General features: G+C 40.7%; 1 protein-coding gene across 4 annotated transcripts in view; it reads left to right on the top strand.

The window, feature by feature from the left end:
* SLIT3 (slit guidance ligand 3) overlaps positions 1-24,295 on the top strand; it is a 518,888-nt gene that overhangs the window by 246,919 nt on the left and 247,674 nt on the right. For all 4 annotated transcript variants that reach the window (XM_061456398.1, XM_061456397.1, XM_061456396.1 and 1 more), the window contains one exon: positions 15,383-15,454. In XM_061456398.1, coding sequence (XP_061312382.1) covers positions 15,383-15,454 — 72 coding nt within the window. The remainder of the gene's footprint in view (positions 1-15,382; positions 15,455-24,295) is intronic.

Below are 24,295 nucleotides of genomic sequence, written 5' to 3'. Positions count from 1 at the left end.
ACAGTTCTTCCTTCTGAATGACCACTGTCAAGGCACACTTGGCTTTTAAGTACACTTTAGTAAGGGGTTTTACAAAGCCCAGTACAGATCGTAAAATGACTGTAAAATAAATACTTTCTGGATGTATTTACAGGCAAAATCTCCCAGCTTGAACGTAAACGTATAGAAACCTGAAATTTAAATTATGCTGAGGCTTGCGCTAGATGTTATTTTTCCAATAAAATTCAGTACCTGATTCAGCTGAAAGATGAAGGAATAATATAATAAATGCTCTTATTTTACATGGGGGTTTTGTACACGAAGCTCCCCGGGACGATATTTATCTTCAGTTTTTCCTGTACTGGTTACTAAACAGCAATAGAGAGAATGACATGTGAAAGGAACTCTTTCCTTGGTCTATTTTTGGCAGAGGAAAAGGTGCTTTGTGTTTGCTGGTCACCTCAGTCTGCTGGTGAGCACAGGAAGGCACTTGTGTAACACTTCTCACTTGAGAATACATTCACAGTTTTACACATGAATGGGGTATTTCTCACCTATATAGGCATGTGTTCCTTGTCATGTGATGGAGAACCCAGTTGCTGAGACAGAAGATGACTTTGTCAAGGTTGCAAAAGTATATTTAGGGTGGAACCAATAAATTATGCCAGGAAATGCAGCATCCAATGCTGATTTTTAACCGCTAGATGAGATTCGTCCATCTTTCTGACTGCAAGAGGTATTTTTGGGTTTTCTGCCATTTTCTATGGTTGTGTTGGATAGTTTTTACATAAAAAATTGGATTCCATATTCTAGAGTTTCCAATCCAGTAGGTGTTTCTGATCAATGCAACTTAGACTTGCCTCCCACTGGGAAGCTAGTGAGCCCAGCAAGACCTGGGGTGGCAGCTTGCAGACTAAATACCATTTTCTTTTTGGAGTTATACTTTAGTAGTAGAGAGTTAGTAGTTTTTTACTTTGTTTTACTGGTGCTTGCAATGTGAAGTTAGAGCACTGTGCATTGAATGGCAGGAGGAGCTTCTTCTCCAAAATACACATTTTGGAGACAATTCTGCACAACTTCTTCACTTGTGGTCTGGATTTGGAAAGTTACGTTTGGCCAGAGATGGAGGATACAAAACCGAAGTAAGTCCAGGATGGCAACAGAAGTCCCCATTGCTGGTTGAGTTACATCCATTTACTTTGAGGCATTACGCTACCCTACTCTGATACAAAAGTCTTTATAGTAACTGCATGTCTGGATCAAAAAGTTTTTGCTTCCTTTTTACATGGAGGAAAGGCATAATAGTGAGCCTCAAAGGGGAAAAAGGCCTGTAATCATTTAGGTTGAAGTGCTCCTTAATTCAAATGGTGTGCTACTTAAAGAATTTGATAAGAAGGATTAGAATTGGAAAAGAAAGTCATTTTTTAAAGCAAAGCTATTACAGGCTTCATTACTTTATTTATATGTTCTCCAAAATCACATGAATGAAGGGAAAAAAGGAGAGAAAAAAATACTGGCTTTGGTTCAGAATGTCAATTACTACTTTTTTAATCCTCTTTTAGCAATTTATTTGACACCTTGAACAGTAGCCAAAAAAGCTATTATAACTATAAACCATATTCATTGGTATAAATCTCATTAAGTTGAGCAATTTAATTAAGGTATTGACATGCTTAATTGATATGTGCAAGGAGAGACCATTTTCATACCTCATTTCCATACTCCTTTGCTTTTAAAAAACCTACCTCCGTAAAAATGTTATAGATCCAGCTAAGCCCTGTCATCCCAAAGGAGCACTTGCTACCATTTACCTTGATTTAGAGCCAACTACTCTTCTAAGTGGAGCTCTATTAAATGGATCTGATGTATGCCTGACTCAAACATGCGTCAGCTTCTCTTATGATCAATAGTGGAATATTTATATTAATAAAGCCCCAAGTTAATTAAATAAAATAGTCTTCTGGGTAAACTTAAGATACTAGGGGATGGGCAGAGGATCAATATATTCTGCCATTTGAACATTAACTATGTGCTCTGAAATTTTATGGTGTCTTAGCAAAGATGCTTGCAGTGTGGAAGCCTTAGATGCACAGGAAGCTCCTAAGCAAGGAAGGTCCTTGCTTAGGGTTAGAGTAAACCCAACAAGCAAATGAGCTTGGCTCCTGTGACTTCCCTTCTACAAAAACATTGTAAATCCTTTCTTTTGGAATGGGACTGGACACAGTCATCTAGGTATTTTCCCAGTTGCCTGAACTATTTCAGCCTTGCCAGAGGAGCATGCATGAGAAACTTGCCAAGTAAGGGTTTATCCATGATAGTGAAGGGTCATGGGTGACCTGCTTTGGTTTTGAAGAAGATGCCCTAAGGAAATGTTAAAAATTCCCTTTAGATCCAGTTGTCCCCTTGTAACATGTCCAGTTGTAGCGCACTGTGTCAGCCAAAAGGACAACTGCTCCTCTGCCTTTTCCTGCAGCCACTCTGTGAGCACAGGGACAAATGAGGGAGCACACAGGGCGACATGTTGCCATACCCCATGCCCTGCTGAAGACCTCTCAGAGAGAGCTGGGAGGGACATTTCCACATCAGTAGGTGGCTTTTGACCACTGTGGAAACCTACCCATGTTAGAAATGTAATCCTAAGTCTTGGTCACACATTCACATCGCTATTTTGCTTTGATAAGCAATCTCTTGTTGTCCTGGTGGCATTGATGTTATTTCTACAACATGCAGGTGGCCTTTGAAGGAAGCAAGTTCCCCCAGGGACCATTGCAGTGTACTGATACTGCTTCATCCTACCTTTTATCTACATTTTAAGGCTTCAGTACAATAAAGTGAAAAATGTTTCCATAAGCTACACTGCTGCTAGAGAAGAATGACGATAACTAAGGGATGTTTGCAAGGTAAAGAAAATCTTACGTGTTGCTGTGTCTTTAGTGAGGAGCACCATGGCATTGCTAAAACTACAACTACTGATATCTCTGGTCCAAAGGCATCAGTTGTGTGCCAAAGCCCTCAACAAAGGTGGAGTGTGAAGCATTTCCCCTCGCAGGCTTCACAGACTGGCACTGGGCTCCTTCCTGCTCCCCTCTCATGCTTCTCAGGGTTGTTTTAAAGGTGATGAGTTAAAACCGAGGGAATTAGAGCATATTCATTTGGGTCTTCTCATTTTTACCAGCTCAGATGTGCTGGGCTGAGCAGCAGTCACCAGTGAGAGTGCAGTGATTGTTGAATGTCTCATGAGATAACCTGGGGTCAGGATCTGAATGGCAGATGTCAATGAGACTATTCATTGCTGACTTCTCTGTGAGAGATGCTGTCTGCCATACAAACTGCACAATCACCGTGTAAACCCCCAGGGAGGTAGCTTATGGATTGATGTATAGAACTTACTGAAATAATCAGTAGCAGTAGTCCTGGGCTATTTCAGGAAAATGGCACTGATGTTTTCTTGTGATACATGATTTTGACCTGGCCCAGTGGAAAAGCTGAAGTCTCCTGTCTTAGAGTGAATTTTGTCTTCCATTAGCCAAGATCAGCCTTTCAGTATTTACTGAAAGACCTTGATTTTGTTTCTATTTTTGTATTAATATAGACTCTTCTAATTCTTGTGTTTAATACTTCCAAATATGTTTCATATAGAGAGAAATAACTTTGGCTCTTGTGTAGTATTAGTAACCAAAGCATGTATGTTACATGTGAAAATTCAAACTATTTAATGGGTGTAAAACTATACTTCTGCAGTATTACGGTCCTTGGTAAAGTGTTGCTAATGCATCCCAACCCTACCATTTAGGATTTGTTTTGCCTTTCTTCTTTTATATCATTCTTATGTTCTATGATTCAGAAAGACGGAACAAAGAGTGCAAGCTAGAAACAACATTGGAACCATCTGTGTTACAGTTGCATAGTCTATGTCAGAATCATACACATTTAACAGGGTGGGATAGGTTTAATTAGGAAACCACTTTCTGGGTTAGGCACAGTCCCCCAGTATTTAGAGTTGTCTTTCCAGAAATTAACTGTTCAAAGAAAGGGAGAGTGATTGCATCTGAGCTGGAATAAAACCAAGATTCCACCAGGAATTACTTTCTGGGACCAAACAAAAACCCCTGTGTATGGAATTGCGAGGCAGAAATTGTTGTGTATTGGGGTTTCTTCTTTTGACTGACTCTTAGTTTCTGCCTCTTGATTGTTGGTTTTCTGTACATACATCTGGAAGCAATGATGTGAATAAATAATATCAGCATGTAAACTTTCCAAGCTTTATAATGAAGTTAAATCTGGGGGGCTTTGATAAGATGGAACTATTTGTGCCATATACATATGCCATCCCCTTGTCTAATTGTTTGAACAGAGGTGTCCTAATGAAAGAAACTTTAGGGATGATTTGAAGTCAAGTGTTACTGTCAGGCATAGTTTCTCCTGGAGACTGACGTATCTATAGTGGCTTTTAGAGAAAGTCATCATCATTCCCAGCAGTGATGAAATCAGATCACTCTGGAATTTCATACTCTTTGATTTGGGAGTGCTTCAACAATGAAACAGCAGTGTGTAGTCTTCTTGTTGGTTCCCTTTGGAGCCTGTTGTGCAGGAGGCCCTCCTCCCTCTCCCCACTCAGCTTTTCTACATTTAATTTCATTTTCCAAGCTGACATTGTCAATCTGAACTGCAGCAACATGCTTGATAGTGAGTCAGAGGAAAGCCGGGTTCATTTTTGGAAGTGGCTTTATGCAAATAAAGCCTCGTGCAGCTCGCTGAAGCAAGGCATTTGCTGATGAATCAGAGCAGTGCCCTCGTTTCCTTGTCGGCTTCAGGAATAAAGCTCACAATGCACCACAAGAATCTTGGAGAGTTACTGTAAACAAGTCACACATGCCCACATCTCCCTGTGAGGATTTTGTTTGTTTGGGGATAAAACATGAATTTGTTTTCAAATTGGAATCTGGAGGGTTTCATAATACAGTATTTGGTTGGCTTTGGGGTTTATAACTCAGCTTGGATCTTACTCAGGCCAGGCTTGTTTGTAAGGGGCAATGAAGTCCTGGGGAGAATGTTACTTCTTGTGAATTGTCTTAATTTTAACTTAGTCTTCAATAAAGTTTTAGCTCCTTGGGAACTGACATGTCAAAGCATTCAAATAACAAAACACCTAATAGGCTGACTGACATGATTCCAACTTTAACTTTGTTTTGGTAGAATTTATTCCACCAAATATTATTGTGTTCATAAGACGTGAAAGGTAATTTAGGTTTAGATCTATGTTATGTTACTTTTTACATTTACATATGTTACTTTTGTTCTACCAATATACTTCATTTTTATTTTCTGTATTTAAAACACCTATATTCTATTTCAATGCCTTTTTCTAAAGTGTAGCACTATAGAATGATAAACTGTCTGTCTATGGAGTAGGATACATGAAAGTGCTTTGCCTACATGGATAGTCACTGAAAAGAAGAAACTATTTGGTTATGCTTCAGTGAATCTTTCCCTGTACGTGTGGATAAGTAGCAGAATGAGGCTTGTAGGTATCAGTCAGCTGTAATGGTCAGGGTGGACCTGCTCTGAAATAATTGAATTGCTTGTGGGTTCATGGAACCTACCCTAAAAACAAGCAGCCGGCATTACTGAAACACTTGCATCTGGCATGAATATCCCCAATAGCATTAACCACTTTGTGGTATTACATCGTGGTCTTATAAATCTAGATGTCATATCCACATAGAAAAATGAATTAAGGCTACAAAGCAGACTGAAGTGTTTCACAGGGGCTTTCAGGGATGAAACGATTCGTAGCTGGAGAAATACACAAAGGTGAAGTTGGGTAAGGAATACAGAAGGTAAAATAATATAAAAGAAAAAAGGGACAAGATGCGTGAAACTCTTCTGTCCTTTGTCTGGGGCTTCGCAACCTGATAGTGGAGTACAAACTGCTGAATATTACTGCAGTGGGTCCAATATTATAATTTTGTAAAACTACTACTGCAGCTAAAGCAATAGTGTTCCGCTCTTCCGCTGGTACATGGCTTACCACAGAATAATAGGCTCTTGATAACCCAGGATTAGCTAGAACGTTGTTTTTCTCACTGCGTTGCATTCAGGTAATTTGCAATTTACTTCCACCTCACTAGAATAAATGGAATGTCAATGTAGTTGTTTTTACTATCCGTGGATCCTGTATAATTTTTGTGACTTTTATATAGCCACAATTGTGTGTGGTAATTGTGCAAGCAAATTAAATCACTGGCCTCTTTCAGGAGAACTTTGTAACAAATAAAGCCCAGATCTTTACCATGCAATTTGTACTTACTCCTATGAAAATAATATATTTTCATAGCAAAGTACAGGGTCACAGCCTGAATGGAATGAATACTGTTACGACCATCGTTCTCATTCTGTGATGTCATGGTTGGGTACATAACAATATCACTGGTCAGGGAGGTGTTTCTCTGAATATACCAATAAAGTGCAAAAACTTCTTTACTATAAAAATACTTAACAAAGGCAGAATGAGGTCAGGAAAGATCACTAAAGAGCAATTCTTCCTCCAGCTCCTGATCAGTTGTCCGGTGATGGTGCACATTATTAGCTCTTGTTTTGTACTTTACGATTTCGTGTGTTTATCTCCTAAAGTAAAGGCTCCCCATATTGTTTTAAAAAGATATAGCCAATAAACTCAATAAAGTGCAAATATCTTTTTCTTCAGTGATGACACTGGGCTTAAATAGGGGCTCGGTTTGGGTCTGTGGATTTCAGGGGAAGGTAATAGTGCCTGCTGGCTTTTAGAATCTGAAGATGCACAAGGTTTCCTTCCAGTACAGCTCAACACACAGAATTAAAAAGCAGACAGGTTAACAGTACAAAACCTGTGGGATTTTTTTTATTAGCTTAAAATACAGGAGCCTCCACATAGCTGAATCTCCAGTTTAGAAAGTATTAACGTTAATAAGCAGCAGGAGAGCTTTATGAATTCAAATATTCACCAAAATGGAAAATCACAGGAAGAATCATTTCTTGCCACTTGTGTCAGTGCTTCTACCTCTTTGAGATGTATGTTATTCCTACTAAATCATATCAGCACCTCTGTATTGTAATCTTGCTTGCTCAGAGAAAAGTGGAATAGAAATGCATGGGTAGAATTTGGCATTGAGTAAGAAGAGCATCGCACTGGGGGCACTTTGTTTATCAGTAATCCTATTGCAGATGTATAGCAGTACAGGATAATTCCACAGGAGAAAATTTTCCTATCAAAATGAAACTCAACTGTGTTGTCAGAACTGTGCATTCTGCCTCTCTACTGGCACGCCAATTTTACCCCATGCCGTAAGACTTACTGGAGAAATTGCATGAGGTGGAATACCTAATGTATGTGACTTTCAAGGTGGTGGGTTTTTTTTGTCTCTTCCCACAAAATAGCAAATTGATACCATTCTCTAAAGCACTAAAATCTACATTAAATCCTCCTAATAAAGAAGCCTTATTGTACTTTATTAGTCAGAAGCTTTATCTTACTTCTAGACGGGTGCTTCTCTGCAAGGGTTTCCTTTGTGTCTGCTGTCAGTCAGTTTCCAATTCCTGCTCCTGGATGGATCCAAAGTTGAGTATAAAGGCACTGGGGTAAAATGTAATTTCTGTGTGTATGTTTCAAAAGACAAAACAGATGCTGCTTTCTAAAAGAACTCGGATCTGTCTCGAGATGGGTGGTTTTAACAGAAGAGTCTCCCAAGTCCTGTCCAATCCCTCTTGCTTCGACATTTTGAAATGGCAGGAGGAGCAAGAAAGAACTGTAAAAGTCATAAAGACAAATGTTGCTTTTTATTGGTCATTGACACATGGATGATTTTTACAGTTCATTTCAAACAATATGAGAATATTTTCTAGTGTTGTAAGAGGTACTCTGGTAGATTGACTTGTTTTCTGGCTTGTGGTGGGTGCAGTGGGGCCAGGTCTGTAGCGCTGTGTCTGGTGTAGTGAAGCAAAGCAGATTTTTGTTTATTTGAAGTGATGAGAAACTGTTAGAAACTTCTTATGATCTGCACACAAGTATGTATCCTCTGTTCTTTTAAATGTTTAGAAAGACTTCACCGTGCACTGAGTGATCCCTGCAGTTGTGTCAGGGCAGAAGTCATCAATCTGTAAAGTCAATGCACGTCAGATCCCTTAGAAGGTCTTCATTAACAGATGGGTTTTAATTTGGCCTTGGAGAAGGTGGAAGATGATGCTAAGATAATTACCTACTGCTGAGATCCTTTTCCTCCTTGATTGTTTAGGGAACACCCTAAACTCAGCTTCTGGTCAGGATCCTTCAGAATGAAGGGATGTGTCTGTGTCTTGGGTTAATCAGAATGTGTGAAGCTTTGGCCGAGTGTTGAAGTCTAGAAGTACAGGGTTAGCATCTATCACCTCACAGTAAACCCAGATCAACAAAGAAAATGTGGTGTTTATCTTCTGCAAGCTTAGCAGTAGTACTTGCGCAGCGGTGTGTGACTGTGTGAAAGCAGTGAGGACTGCTTAATTGGCATTTTTGAGCTAAATTCCCTCCCTTAAAACAAACAAACCAAACCAAACCAAAACGAGAAGTTTCTCAGCAGCTTCCTTCCCAGAGTAGGAACTGAAAGCCACCTGTGTTGAATTTGCAAAAGCACAATCACCTTGCGTGGCTGTGGGTACAAAACATCTGCAGCGTCTGCTTTTGTTTTGCAGAACTGGGATGCTGTCAACATCTGTCCTTCTATTGCAGGAGTAGCAGGAAGCAATTTTTTCTTTTCCTTTTAGGATATCAGCAGCGATGACAAAGTTCCACAGAATAGTGCAATATATTGTTCTTCAGCTCTTGCCTTGTCACGCATCAGCAACAAGACTCAACCATTTTTCCTTTCAGAGAGCTAGAACTGCTGCTGTGTGGTAAATGCCATCTTTTACACTGAACCTAAGAAAGGGAGAAGTCATTGCTTCCCTGAGCGTGAGGACCCTCCTGAGTATGGAGTTGCTGACATGAGTGTCACACTTGCCACAGCTTGTTCTTATTGCTGTCCTAGTGAGCTCATTTGGTCAGGGCTTTTCCCACTGGAAGATGATAAATATCTTTAATTTATCTTTTGCGTTTACAAGGCTCAAAGTTACCAAATTGTCCTCAGCAGTTATTTGTTAACCCATCTGTGGTGGAAAAAACTCTAATACTGACCGGTTTTGGACTGGGAAAATAGCTTACAGATAAGAATAGTGTTTAGCTGTTGAAAATGTTAAATATTGATTTTAACTATTAAAAAAAGGCCACCCAATTTTGGCAAGGCAGGAAAAATTCTTCTTCTGTTGTTTGCTGTAAGTGGAATGCTAGCTTAATGTGGTACGAGGCCATTTTAAAAGATGTGGTTGAATATATTTAGAAAGTCTGTTTTGATCTGATTTCAATGTCTATATCCTTGAGCTTGTGTGTACTGGCAGTTATGCCTGGGATATGTTTACCACACAAGTAATTCAGTTCCTTTTCTTGCATACCTCAAGCATGGTGATTGCTCTCTTGGCTCACTCTTAACACACTTTTTAAGGCACAGCAGCTTTGCAAGGGCATGCTTATGGCAGAGGAGATGGATTGCCATACTTTTGCACTGGTTGCAGGGAAATGAGTGGCTGAAACTGCCTAGGAGGATGTGACCAGGTTAACTGTAATATTGCTCACTTCTTTGATGGGGCATTCTATCAATGGGCAAGAAGATATTGTAGCAGTTGGAAGGGAATATGTGCCGTAGCTGTTCTGCTGCTGGTTTTACCATCCTGGTTATGCCACGCTTGAGGTTAAGCAGGGTTTGAGGCATTGCATGTTGTTGTAGACTGGAATAGAAAGTCCAGGGCACAACAAAGCTTCCTTGCAAATGTTATAAGAAAGAGACACTGTGGATATTAATATTCTGTGCTGTGATTGTTACAGATATACTTGAATAAACTTTTTTTTTCCTCTATGGATTTCCTTAGTCTTTCTACCTCTTTGCATGTTACCCCATTTTGTCTTGCAGATTCTTCCTTTAGTAGCTGTTGCTCCCTGTGCCTGCTCTCTGGCTGCAGAAGTTACCTTCCCTGCAGCTCTTTCTCTATGAAAACCTGCCTTGCATCATTCCCCACTTCACTTACTGGCTTATCTTTTATTATGTGTTACTTACAGATACCTATTCTCTTTGGATTATACTCTCTAATTTTCTCTCATCTGTTACTCTTTAACTCCTTAATTGTGTTATTTAATTCAGTAAAACATTGTGGGAGAGAGTTTATGTGTAACATGCTGTACAAATTAAAGCTAATTCTAATGAGACAAATTGCAGTGACCAAATTGGGTCAAGTATGTGACCTTTGGCAGAGTAGTTCAGTCTGGGTTTAGTGCACTTGTAAAGGAATGTTGGGTTGAAGAATAGTCTCTAAACTTTAGTAGTGCACAAAACCTCAAGAACTTTTTATTTTACTTTGGTAAATGCACAAGCCTGTGTAATGTTTTTAACCCAGAAATGCTGTTTGGTAAAAGAACGTGAACAAGCTACCCACATGGATTAACTAATGCTCATTTTTTCTCAGGTGCACATTATGTAGCAGGAGTGAGGCTGGCGGGCAAAGTACTTCTTAGCATTAGTGACAGCAGGCACTTAGCATCCCTGTTCAGGCCTTTCCATTAGTTTTATTGTACAGAGCAAGAAAACAACATGAACTCTTCAATATTATTGCATCGAGAAGAGGTGATGGGAAACAATATTTATTTTGCACTCTCAACCAGTATTTGTCTTATGGGTTTGTATCAGCTGCTGCAGAAAGAGTGGGGCTTCTCCTTTCATATTCCATGAAGCAGTTGGATTGTGGATCAAGTAAAACGTGCTTCAAGGAATCAGGTTAATTATTCTGGATTTTTCCTTCATTTTAGCTGAACACGGGTTCCATGTGTTAATGCTTAACTCTGTAGGTTTGCAGTTTTATGATGGGATCCACATAAAATAACATACCGGGAAAGATACATGTTAGGCTGTGAAGCATTGGCTCTTGATGACTAGTTCTGTAAGGTTTTGCATTAAACTTTTTAGACATTAAAGGCACGTCTGGTTCTTTACTGGCTATCACTGAATGGTGATCTCTCTTTCAGCCCATTTGAGCAGGAGAAGTAATAAAGCCAGGAGAGTTCAACTATAAGAAATACTTCTTAATCAAGATGCTTTCTGAGCAGTTGTTTGTTTAAAAAGTCTTTTTGAATTTCAGAATCTGCCAAAAAAGATCTGGAAAATCACTGGTAAATGCTTAGCGGATCCTTTTGGTTTTGAAAAGGGAGATAACCCTCAGCATAATGCTCTCAGTGTTAATGGTTTTTTGTTTTCACGTAATACATCTTATTTTCAGTAGCACTGTAACGTTGCAAGTTATATTAAAGTAGCTATTTGTAATGTTTTAGATCTGTAGTTCAAATGAAGACTCATATTTTAGGAATGCTCACAGGGTCTGTGTCCCAAGTAATGGATTCAGGTTCTGACACTGGCAAAATACAAACCCAAGTCTTTGTGTATTTGACTGCTGTGTTAGATGAAATTTCCCTTAGGATGCGGTAAGCAGCGTTAAAGCAGGAAGCTAAACCCAGCATTATAGCGAAGACTGCAGAGGCACTTTGAAAGCGTCAGCAGTTTTGGGTGGGTTTTTTTTCCTTTCCAATCCTTTTATCAGTCAGGCTCTTGCAATTCACATTTGAAGATCAGAAAAACAATATTAGACTTGCAGAGGGAGTTAATCTGTGTCCAAAGCATTTTAGCTAAGTTAAAATAAAACCTAAAATAACCTATTGACTTGTGCCAGCTCTTGTTTGAGGTTGGGTTAGACTAACGTGTGCTCTGCTGTGCTGCGAGGGCATGTGAGCCACAGCAGCTGGCTTTTGCTAGCTCATGCATCTCTGATCTATGCAAACTCGAAGTCCAAGTTCTTTAATGTCTCTGTGGCTTCGTTTCCCCATCGCTGAAATAAGAGTGTTGTTTCCTTAGGGGCTTTCACCGCAGACTGCTGGCTGTGGAAGCTGTTGGTCAAACATATCCAGTATCACCGCTTGCTGTGCTTTCCCCTCAGTTAGTTCCTCTGTGATCTGCTGCCGAGGCTTTGGAGCTCCTTTCCATCAGGCAGGACCCTTGTGTGAAGGAAGCAGGGGGACACTTTCAAAAGAAGGCTGCATTTTCTGGAGGCTGTGCCTGGTTGCAGAATCTCTGTGCTGTCTGCACTGCTTGAGAGCCGTGCGGCAGATTGAACGGGATGAAACTTGCCTGTTTGCATCAAAAAAACCCAGGAAGAATAATTAAATCTAGAAACATTTGTGTAGCTCAAAGTGTCTGGTTTATCAAGATGCAAATGTTGCCATTGCTGGGCTTGCTGCTTTCTGTACAGAAGGACCCTTGTGAAGGAGGGTGCGTCTGACAAAGTGGCACGTTTGTACTTAGGTCAAGTGGTTTTGGTCAGGTCTCCAACATCACCTCCTAGGGTGGGGGGGGGTGGAAGTGTATGTTTCTCTAAAGTTGGAAATTCGCATTTCCTCTTTAGGATCCACCATGCACCCAGGCACTGAACGTCTTCCATTACATAAATAGGTGGCTTGAAACCTCTGACTGTGAACTAGGAAATGTCCTACTAATCATAATGTATTTTTCTTGAGATCAGTGGTGTATTTTTTCTTGACTGCCATGATTCATTTTCTTTTCTGTATATTTTTTTAGGGTTTTATTTTAGCCTCTCCTTAATTTTATCTGGTTTTCTGCAGTTAACAGCTAATACTTACTTTACATACTTTCAGTGAGAGCCTCCCATTATGTTATGAGAAGTAGGGAATGAAAAGCTAGAACCTGAAGACAGACTGTGTAGACAAGTTGCTGTTAGAGCCGTCTGCTCCCTCAGAGCAGAGCTGTGAATGCAGAGGCTGAGTCTGCTTGCTGTTTGCTTGCTTATGAAAGATGCTTAACAAAAGTCTGGCAGGGTGGTAGGAAGCAGAGCTGAGCACTCTTGCTGAGGACCTCAGAAAGGGATGATTAGAACTGTGAGGAGGCAGTTACGGGAAATGAAGCAATGTTTGTCAGCTCTCTTCCACACTGCGTCACTGAGGTGTCACTTCTTCAAACCACTGGAGAGGTTTATGAAATGGGGCCATGATCCTGGATGTTTAGAGAGGCAGTTCTGTTAGCCAGAGGAGAGTGCCTAAATGGAAAATAACATTAATGCAGTTTACAAGAAGGTTGTCATAGAAAATAGATTAATTTCCTACTGTCACCTTTTTTTGCCTGCCTGCTAGAGCTGAAAGACAAAGCACAAAGCAAAATGTGAATTAGCCCTTTCAGACCACAATAATATTAGGGAAAAAAAAATACTTGAACTAATTAATTTTTAAACCTTATTTGAAATAGTGCACAATAAAATGCCAGAGAAATGCAAGCAAAATGTTTTATTTAATCTCACAATTCTGCTTTGATCACACAGTTGTACTTTTTGGAGCCCTTTTTGTCCTGCTTTGCATATTTCTTGCTTTCCGATCTTACCAGTTTTTTGCCTTGCTAAGCCATTTTGTCAGGATTTTACCACTAGCTGTGGCTTTGCTGTGCCTCACTGTCACACCAGAGAGACTCCCTGTCATGAAACTGGTCTTCAACATAAGACTTCCTTCTTACAGGTCTAAAATACACTTTACCTGTGACTCTTCTCTGTCCAGGTTGCCTGATCATTTGTCTGGGTTGAAGGTCTGCCTTTAAAGAACTAATATTTTGTTGCTGGCAGAAGAAAGGGGAGGTGAAGCAAGGGTCACGGTGTGGATCAGTGTTAAACAAATTGTGGAGGTTGCAAAGAATGTTAATCTGCCTTGAGAAAGAGACTTGTACCCAGCAGCACATTTGTGTTTGCAATAGTCTGAATGGACAATTGTGGCTTCTTTGAGAATTTGGTGTAGACTGCCTGACTGGTATAAATTGAATTAGTCTCATGACAAGGACATAGTCCCCTTTTTTTCCCTATCTGCCTGATGGAAAGCAGAAGAAAGCCCTGTGTGACACGTCTTGACCTGCAATGTCAATGTGGGCTTTTGTGACAGGCTCTGATTTCTGGCCTCTCATTTGATAAAGCTAATTTGGTGGAGACTAGAAAGGAGCCTTGCTGCAACACAAAATGTACTTACAGAAAAGAGTATCTGAGGTTAGTACAGATGACTGCCATTCGGTTTAATAGTCATTAGAAAGCCAGAGTTTCTTTTTGAGAATGGGGCAAAGTCTTGGGCTTGTATAACATAGGAACACAGCCACACCAAGTGATGCACTGTAATGTCCTGCGCCATGGTACTACCTTTATTTGTCCTTTTGTCCAGCAATCCCTGTGCCTTCCATTTGCTGCATTTGCTTATTTCTTATTTTTCTCTCCCACTTTTCTGCTTTCCTTTCATGTTCTTGCACTTCTCTCTTCCCCCAGTTTGTATCCCAGACTGGAGTGAAATCGCTCCCTCTTTTGCATGCTGACAGGGCACCAGCAAAGAAATCATTGTGAATGCTGCTTTTCCTTAGCCTGAAATCATTCCAACTTTCTGATTTTGTGTCCGTTTCCCTCCCATTCCTGATGCCCTCCTTCCTGCCTCCATTGGCACTTAGAGAGGGCTGTGAACTTGGAATATTCCAGGGGAAGTATTTATAGTGCAGCAAAGAAAAAAGCAACTGAATGCAGGTTGTGTAACACAAAACTGCAGCTTGCAGTGTTGCACCTCATGCTCTACCTGTGCTCACAATGCAGATGTAGTGATTTCAGTTGAAATATTTTCAAATGATTTGAATACTAGAAGGCTATTTTGAATTGCTGCTGTTGTGGGGCTTGGAGGGGTTTGTTTGGCTGGGTTTGTTTAGCCAAGATTAACTATTGTCCTTCCCAATGAAACACAGTGCAGTGGGTTTTTTCATGCAGTGGATCGAGATCTTTTCACAAAGCTCACACGAGAATGATTGTCATGTTTTTCCTGACTCTTAATTTCACATAAGGGCTGTAATCTGAGCAGGGGCAGCCAGGGGTTTTGCAGTCAGTAAACAAACAGGAGCATGGTGAGAAGATTACATTTCCACTACAGGGTTGCAATTTCAGGGCTTAAGGTTTGGCTGCAGGTACTCTGCCAGTGACTCGTGGCATCGTGCCAATGTCATGACCACAAGTGATGTTTTCTGGAAGTTCTGTCATTTGTATCACGAATCCTGGTGGTTTCTTTTGGACAGTCATTTCAGCTCATGCCGCAGACCTCTGGAGGAGATAATTGAGAACGTGTGGTGTAACAAATCCAGAAACATCTCCTTTGCCAAGCTTGTGTATGTGCCTTTATTTAGATTTGAGAAATTGGTTCTCTTTGTTAATACAATGCTTTTTTTTTTTCTCTTCCATTATTCAGAGACCTGAGTGAAAACCAGATAAAAGGAATCCCTAGAAAGGCCTTTCGAGGAATCGTTGATGTGAAGAATTTGTAAGTGACAACTTCATTACTAGTTGTAGTGAAAACCATTCTCCCTAGGTTACATCTGGCTGTTACTATTTGTTTGAGTGCCACATGGTTATTAGCTCTTTGCAACACAAAAGGGAGCTGTGGACCCTGCTGTGTGCAGCAGGTTATCATCAAGGGCCTCACATGCCTATTTGGGATGCGTGTGCATTGTGCAACACACCTGGGGAAGCTTTGAGCAAAGGAAAAAGTATCATTAAAGGCTTTTCCACTCCCTGTAGTGTTGTTCTGCAAAATCCACTGAAATCATGGTCTTGGTGCAAAATATGCATAAGGGAAGAACTGGTAGAGTTAGAAATCAAATCACTTAGATGAAATTTTATGTCCCAGCACTTGGGTGGGAAGTGAGCCTGGCAAAATGTGGTACACGGTCGCAGGCGCTGTGTGCATGCTTTGACAGTTTGTAGTGAAAAGTAAAGTATCTTTAAAGAGTCATTAAAAAGATAAAACCAGCTTTTGCAGTTTGTGCTAATGAATGAGTCTGAACTAGCAATTTTCTGTAACCTACAGTCTGAAATATGTGTAGATAATGCCTTCCAGCTCTGCATTGCAGAGCTGCAAGAGGTTCTGACATGTTACATACCAGAAATGCATTTCTGCACATACCCATGCGCCAACACATCATTGGCATTGTTAGAGTCAACACAAGGTGAACTGGAAAAGGAAATAACAGCCCACAAGTTGGCAGCGAGTCAGGATTTCAGAACCACTTCAGAGCCATTAGCATTAGCACTGCATGACCACACCACACACCTGAAATCTGCTACCCCAACACGTTCCATGCTGTAAGCATTGCAAAAACAGTGTGGATTTTTTTATTGTTTATTTAATAGAAGAATCAGCTTAAAGGAGATCTAAATAGAAGCACTTTTCTACAAACACTCTTGCAACATACCTGTGCTCTGTTTTCACTTCTTGCCCCAATGAACAACCTCCTTTGCATCCAGGCTAGATTTTTTTTCCTACAGACAGCATGGAAACTGTTAAGGGCAGTCAAGAGAACTCAGAGCATGACCACATCTGCATCCAAGGGCAAAGCACTGTGTTGTACTTTTTCTGGTGATGCTGTGTTGCAGGGAATATCACATCACTGGGGTTTGTACTGCAAAAGACCAAAGCAGGACTTCCCCTAGGCTGGAAAACACAGACACAGGAGCAACACTGTGCTGTGCCACCCTGTGCTCTCTGAGACAGAACATCAAGACTTATATATGTCCTGTAACACTTACAGCTGTTCTGAAGGCATTCACCGTACTAGGCCTGTATTTCTTCAGTGGTTTGGTACTTACTTCATGTATATTCAACAAAGGACTTTACCTGTTCAGGTATAAGGGCTTTTTTCCCTGAAAATTTCAGCCTAAGAAAAAACATCTTAAGAAGCCAATTAAACTCCTCTGAATCTGTACTCTTAATGTTCCTCTTCAGTGGAGGAGCATCAGAGGACCTGTGTGAGCAGGTCTGCTTTTTAACACATAGGAAAATACTGTAGAATATAGTTTATAGTGGGAAGAAGTTTCTGTATTTTAGACAGAACTGTTGCTTTTTTATCACGCTAGCATCAGCTTTACTTACATTGTGTCATCTAGAGGAGTGATAGATGGTCTTTTGTTCAGAAAATCTAACTTCCCAGCTATAACTCAGTATTAGTTGCCTCTTTCACCTCTGGCGAGCTGTCAGAAAAATCAGTGTTCTTTAATTTATGCATCCAATCTCAGTGCAGAAGGAACCAGGGTCTCGCCTTTACATAAGCCAATATCAAGGGACGGATGGAGTACTTATAGAAGCTCTGTAGATGTTTTTGTGTTTTTTTCAAAAAGCTGTAACTGTCAAGTTAGGCAATACCCATTCTTTTGCTGTAGAAGTCTCAGTATCAAAAGTACTTCCCTGTAGCAACTGTTTCTGTCTTTCAGGAATACTGAAATTATGACAGAATCATAGAATAGTTCTGGTTGGAAATGACCTCTGGAGGTCACCTAGTCCAGCCTCTGGCTCAGCAGCAGCACAGAGCTTAGTGTCTAATGAACAGATTTGCTGATGGGAGCCTCAAGAACTGATTGTTTAGATAAACATCAGCAGAAGGAGATGTTTCGCTCAGATCTATAGGCATTCTTTATGAGCAGTGAACTGTGTGCCCAGGGTGAGTCATTGGCTCAGGTGACTTGCTTCCAGACACAGACTAGTGGCCTATGAGTTGCTGAGAAAAATGTGACAAATCTTGAGCCAACTTGCTGCTGGAAGCACATTAAAATGTCTGCGGCAGTAGCTATAGGGGTGTGATACAAGTTGAACCAAGTTCATGTTTAAAGCTCTTGAAGCTTTAAGCAGTAAGCTTAAACCTGCCAATTCCCATTCTCAGTATAGACTTGGCAGCCAAATTGCTCCCTTCTGAGTCACAGAAATGACCATGCCAACAGGCACGAGTGTTGAAGCACCTAGAGGAGGAGGATGAGTCTGTGCCTGTCAGTACATTCAGCTGCTCCAGCACCTGCAGTGCCAGTCGCCTGGTGACTCTGACACATGTGCTAACATGAGAAGAGCAGGGCTGGCCGTTTCTATGGTTATCACTTTGCAGATTTATTGTGGTGTCTCAGAGTTCTTTCACCTTCTAAAGCATGTTTTTGAGGGATTCTGGAGAGTTTTAGACAGAAGATGTGTAGTCATATATTCTCCCCCACACCCCAATCATTTCTAGATATCTTTAAAATTCATATGGGGACAGGGTGGAATGGAATTGTCTGTTTTCATACCTTGACATTTAACATGGCTTCATAGTCTAGTTTCTACATAAAGTGTCCAAATGTTCTGAGAAAAATAATAACTCTAGATATTATAATAGGGACACAGCAAGTGCTAGAACATGCAGAAGTCTCCAGAATGATGCTGTCTTTAACAGCAGCTTGGAAAGTTTCCCTCAGGGAAAAAATAAGCAGTTGATGCAATAGTCCAAGCTAGGGCATGAATGTTGTTTGGATGCAGCCTGTGAAATATGCAGCCTAAGGACTCAGTGTGAATTCCTGTGGGTGCCAAGCAGCACAATGTGGCAGCTCTGTCCGGGTGGAATATACTGGTGGAAAGCAAATCTGGAACTGAAGGGGTGCTGAGGCGCTGCTGCATGTGCCAAGCCAGGAAGCCTTTGGTGATGTCCCTCAAGCACCAGGGCTGCAGCAGTGGCTTGGTACGGAGAAAATCTTGGTCATTGAAAAAAACAAATATTAAGGTAGGAAAGAAAGAAGTGCTATAAAAAGCAATGTTTCAGGCTATTTCCCACCATGCTTTTTTTTTGTTTGTTTGTTTTAAATGGTAAAACCTTTCTATCTTTTGTCCTTCCCTTAGCAAAGCAGTGAGCCCAGGAAGATGGGATGGCATAAGGGCTGTGCTAGAAGGAAGAGGTTGTAAATGTCAGGAAGGCCAGTGCTTTTGCAGAGGACAAACCCAGAGCAGAGGCTGGCAAGATGAGGTTTCAAAACTCCCAAGTGAGGGAAATTTTGTTATGTGAATTATTTTTGTATGAAGTGTTTTCTGCTGTTTGACTATAAAATCAAAGGAAGAACCTGCACACAAAGAGTGAGTTAGGAAGTCTATTTATAACTAAAATATAGAAATGATTATACATCTTTTAGGAAGCATCGTTAGCAGATAATGTCCATTAGGAATAATGAACTTATATGGGAATTTGGTGTAAACTGAAAATTTGAATATATTGTAGAATAGATAAAGAAATACTGCTCAGGAGGCCTAAAAGAGTTGAACAAGAAAGGGCAGGCGAGGGCCAGCTTGCAGTACACACCTGTATTCAATTTCTGTTACTTATTACTCGGAGAACAGGAAATGTTTTTTGCAGGAATCTAGCCCTAAGAAAGCACATTCATTTCAGGAATTAAAGTCTATGGGTTTGGGTCTTGTTGAGCTTTGGGCTAACTCAGCACTGTCAGCCCTGGCCTTCCATCATCAAAATATATAGGGCTGCTTCTAGGATTTCTGCACGTTTGCCCTGCTCGTATCACATTTTAGCGTTCAAATGAGTGTTTCCCTGATGAGGCATTCCTGCAGTTCCTGTTGGGTTAGCCAGATTCCCAGATAGGAACATGCAAAGGCTGACTCAGATCAAGATCCTATAACAGCAGCAACCATTCTTTCAAGGTGTTGCTTGTGGTTATTGGCAGTATGCTCCTAGCTCTTCCTCTTCCTGTGCTCTCTTCAGGACTGTGAAGCCTGACCATAACCAGCCCAGCTTCATGGGGGTCACAAAGCACTGTGGGTGTGTGATTCTTGGAGGTATGATGATATCAGGGCTTGTTGTGCTTGCAGGGATCATTTCCCCATAAGAAATTGAAAGGGCAGGTTTCAAAGTATTACCCTTCTGGCAAGTTGCTGCCCTGTGTCCTTTTACCATCTCTTGACAGTTTATTCCTTTGCCTTGCAGCATTGCGGTAAGGAAAATCAATAGCCCAAGGCTTACCACCAAGCAGAAACTAAACTGGTTGGATTTTGGTGGTTGTTCCTCTAAGCCTTTACTCGTTTGTCACCCATTCCCATCTTGCACCTTTCAGACTGAAGGAAAAGCTACTTCTGTAAGCAGCGAGGGTGTAAATGTACATCTTGCATATAGCAGAGTGCACAGATTGGTGTTGGTGTCTATGTCAATGTAGCATCCGTGATCCACATCCAGGAGCATGTGCTGGTGGCAGGGCTGGGTGTTAAGAACTGGCCTGTGTCCATACTGTAAGGTTCACATGCTGCTGTGTATGAGTTCTTTGACATCAGCATCTCTCAGCCAAGGAAACTGAATAATTCACTGAAAGGAAACCATGAATACGCGTGCAGTGCAGAGGAGAGCAGAGGGGCAGATGACCAAACAGTGTGCACACCCTGTTTGAGCCCCACACTGAGCTAGAGCCATGTGAAATCACAGTTACTGCTTTTTTCTGTGGGAAGTTGCTGCCATTCCTTGCTCTTGATTCACTGGAACTCACTTCTATGCATATTCAGCTTCTGCCTTTTTCCTTTTGGAGGCTTTGACTAAAAGAGAGAATTCTGTAGCACTGAGATTCAGAAAAAAAACATGAGCTAACAGGTTCATCTGTCATGATAATACAGGCTCATTGCATTTCTGTCTAAATATTTCTCAGTGGCACATAAGATAATAGCTCATATTACTAGACCTGCAAGCTGTTTTTCTGGCGTCCTGGGGCCACTTAGGAAATTGTGGGTAATATCCTTCTTTATAGCCCTAAAGATTTCTTTGGAGGAAGAAAGTAAGCATTTAGATGGTTTTAAAAAATGCAGCAGCACATATGTAACATTTAACACTTCTGGAAGTCAGTACACATTTATTTTCCTAGTGGCTGCATTACCAATGCAATGTAAAAAAAATCAGAGCTCTGCAAGTACTGTAAAATGGTTTTGTGACTATTAGTTTGAGTTTCTTATTTGTGAAATGGCTTTTCTTAGAAGATACTCTTTACTTTTTCTGCATGCAGCTACTATTAGCATCAATCCAGGTGACTTTTCCAAAAATTAAACATCTAGATTGCACATTCAGGTTGTGGAAAAAGCTGAACTTGCTCTTTACATTGAGAAGTCTTTTACATTCACCTACATAAAATACCAAATTGTCCATGCTTTATCCATCATCACCAGCACCGCAGAGCATATTTGTAATTTTTGCCATTCAGCCATAGAATAGAAATAATTAAACAGACCTGCCAAGTTAAAATACTGAACAAACCCAAGGAAATAATGATTGATTTGTGTGTAGCCATTTCCCTGGCAGAAAGCAAGTGATGGTGAATTATTTGCCATACAGAAATATGCAGTGTATCTTAATGAAATGTTGCCTAGAAAACTTAACTCCTTGATGCTGGGTTCTCCAGGGAAACTCTTATCCTGAGCCCTCTGAAATTCCTGGCCTTAGTTTCTTGACTATTGTGCACAGTATTCAGTGTTAGTGTTGCAGTCAGTGGTAAAATAAAACAAAAGGAGGAAGATAAACAGTTGGCCAGATTTTCCACTTGTTTGGTGTAAAATCTGGCATAAGTCTACTGAAATCAGTGGTTGGCCTCAAATAAAAGCGGAGGAGAATTGATTATCACATCCTGGCTTGTGTATTTGCTTATGTGCCTTTCAATAGGCTGAACAACATGTGTCTGTATTTGATGATGTGCATGAAAGGCACAGTATGTTTTAACTACAAATGCATGAACATTTAAAGAAAGGATATATTTCTATTACAGAACAGATTTCAGGTTGCTTTGATCTCAGCTGGTATTTGTGAGTGTTTTCAGGGCTGGCAAACAGGTCAGAGGTAGTGAAACAGCTATTTGGAAATCCTTGTTAGACAAGTCTTTTGCATTCTTTAGGGTGTGAAAAGATTGTGTTATTTCAGCCTTAAGGATTTGCAAATCATTTTCCTTCTCCTTATTTGTAAATTCACACTGCTCTCAATGTATTCCAACAGTGTTTTCCTTTCTGTGTCCTATAATTGGTATTCATTGTGGTAGTGACCGTAATGAATTCAAGAGAGATCTCTGTGGCCATCACATTTGATTTCCTAGAAATTCCATTGTAATGCAGTATTATTATGACATTAAAATAACACGTTACCAACTTGCTGCCTTCCTGGAGAAACATCACCTGCAGCGTAAGTTAATTTTATGAATATATTGGGTTGAGCTGTTGCCATCTGTTCTCCCCTTTCGAATAAATGCGGAAAGCACAGACTTCACAATTAACTCATTAAGAAGATATGATTGATTGAAATGCACATGCATGTTCCCTGCACAGTGCAGAATGCTGGGTGAGATGTGCGTAACTAACCGAGCAGCGGCTGGGTGCCGGGAGTGGGCGGTTTGTGAAACAGCAATGTGTATTTCTTCACACCTTCAGCTGGCCTCAGCCACAGGGCCAGCGGCAGGTGACACAGAAGCTGGGCACTTCATTTGCCTCCTAAGAGTCATGGCCCACCTTTGCAGGGACTGACTGGCTGTGGATCACAGCTTGGCTTGGGAACTGCTGCTGGCTATCCTACCTGAGGACAGGTTGGCATATATTATCCTTCACTTTTCTGTCTTCCAGTTCTGAATCACTAACCTTTATAATTTACCTGTCCTGATCTTTAGAAATATCTGCTTTTGTCTATCTTATAGTGAGAGAAAAAAGCAGAGAAAAAAGCAAGGAAACCTAAATGCTGTGTAGCCATGCCAGGGACATCATGGCTGCTACCACATCCTTTTCAGCAGTCTCTTCTCTGCCTACAGTGACTAGGCCCAGCCTTCTTGTCTGTACTTGTGCAGCAGTGGCAATGCATCCATCTGTGCTGCCTGTCTGTCTGTAGCAGTGTCTTGTGCACAAGGGTGCATGTCCTGCAGTGTGGAATGCTGTCCCTACATCCCTTCCCTCACACAACAGCCTCATGCAGGATGGCTGAGGACGAGTAAAGTGTCTTGAATAAGGAGTTAATTCTGCGTTTCTCTGGAACATGGTACACACAGGCAGTGCCCTGTGAGAATAGCTGTGCTCTTCACCAGTTTGTCATGACTGTCAGGAAATATTGTGGTTTTCAGTGACATTACAATCCTGAAACTTTTGCATGTATCTTTTGTAACATCATAAGAATAGTCATTATTCAAAATGACCTTCTTGGGAAGATAGTTTTGTGGGGTTTTTGCATTGTCCACTGATGTAAAACATGCTGGCTCAGCACTAACCTTGCCAGCTAGTGAGCTCATTTCAGTCTTGATAGCTCATTCTTGCAAGTGCTCAGCAGTAGTGTTATGTCAGCTCTTCACGTGGTGAGCTGCATGGTTTGGTCCCAACCTGCACGATATTCTTGTATTTTATAAGAGTTGCTAAAAGGAATGATAATTCCTGGCTTTATTCCTGAACAACCTGGGATGGTCCCAAATGCATCAGGGAGCAATGGCAGAAACATGTGCAGACTGATAACCTGTAAATTCTGCAGCACACATGATAAATACTGGAAAACTCCAGAGCCGTTTCATGAGGCCTTTAAACATATGTCATATTTGGGAGTGTGATCAGACTATACTTGCATTTTTAAAACAGGTTTTGTTTTAGGTAATCCCCTTTCCCATGTCCCTTGCACATAAATAAAACACCAGGTGGACTAACCAGCACAGAATGATCTTAAATCTGTTGGATGTGCTACGCCACCCCTAGTACTTCACTTGAGATGGATTTCACAGATTGAAAATACACTGCTGATTTATTTTATTTTTCATTTTAAATGAAAGCAGCTGCATTAAGTAGAGGGAATGTGTGCTCTGTTCTCCTGTCCACTTGCATTGCAGGAAGGATTTGTTTCATGGATGCCCATGGCTGTGGGCTCAGCTAGCCACAAGGGATCTGTCACTGACAACTCATTAAAAGCTGAACCATCACTCCTGAGAAACAGATTTCCTCACTGTAAAGGTTGCTTTCCCCTGAGTAAAATGTCAATAAATAAACGCTGAAATACCTCCCTGGTGTGTTCTACCTATGAAATACAGCTACATAAGGGTAGAAGTATCTAGTATGGGAGGATGTATGTTTGGTGGCATTTAGTATGGTGGAATTGAATATTTTTAAAGTTTTCATTTTTCTGAAAAAAGCTGATGACCTCCATAGTAAGCTCATGCATAATTTTGATTTACCACATTTCCGTATTCAGTATGTCCACCATAATATATATTGTTTTCAATATCAATTTGGGGGCAAACCATTGATTTTAAAATACTACTTGGCAAGCATAAATAGCAGTTTTTTCCTTTTCTGGAAATGTATTCGAGGATCATTTAAAGTCTGCAC

Source organism: Pezoporus flaviventris, unplaced genomic scaffold (genome assembly GCF_033815535.1).
Source record: "Pezoporus flaviventris isolate CSIRO_AGI_PZ_B2104156 unplaced genomic scaffold, CSIRO_AGI_Pfla_v1 ptg000023l, whole genome shotgun sequence".
Taxonomy (NCBI): domain Eukaryota; kingdom Metazoa; phylum Chordata; class Aves; order Psittaciformes; family Psittacidae; genus Pezoporus; species Pezoporus flaviventris.
This window is presented reverse-complemented; position numbering and strand designations above follow the sequence as displayed.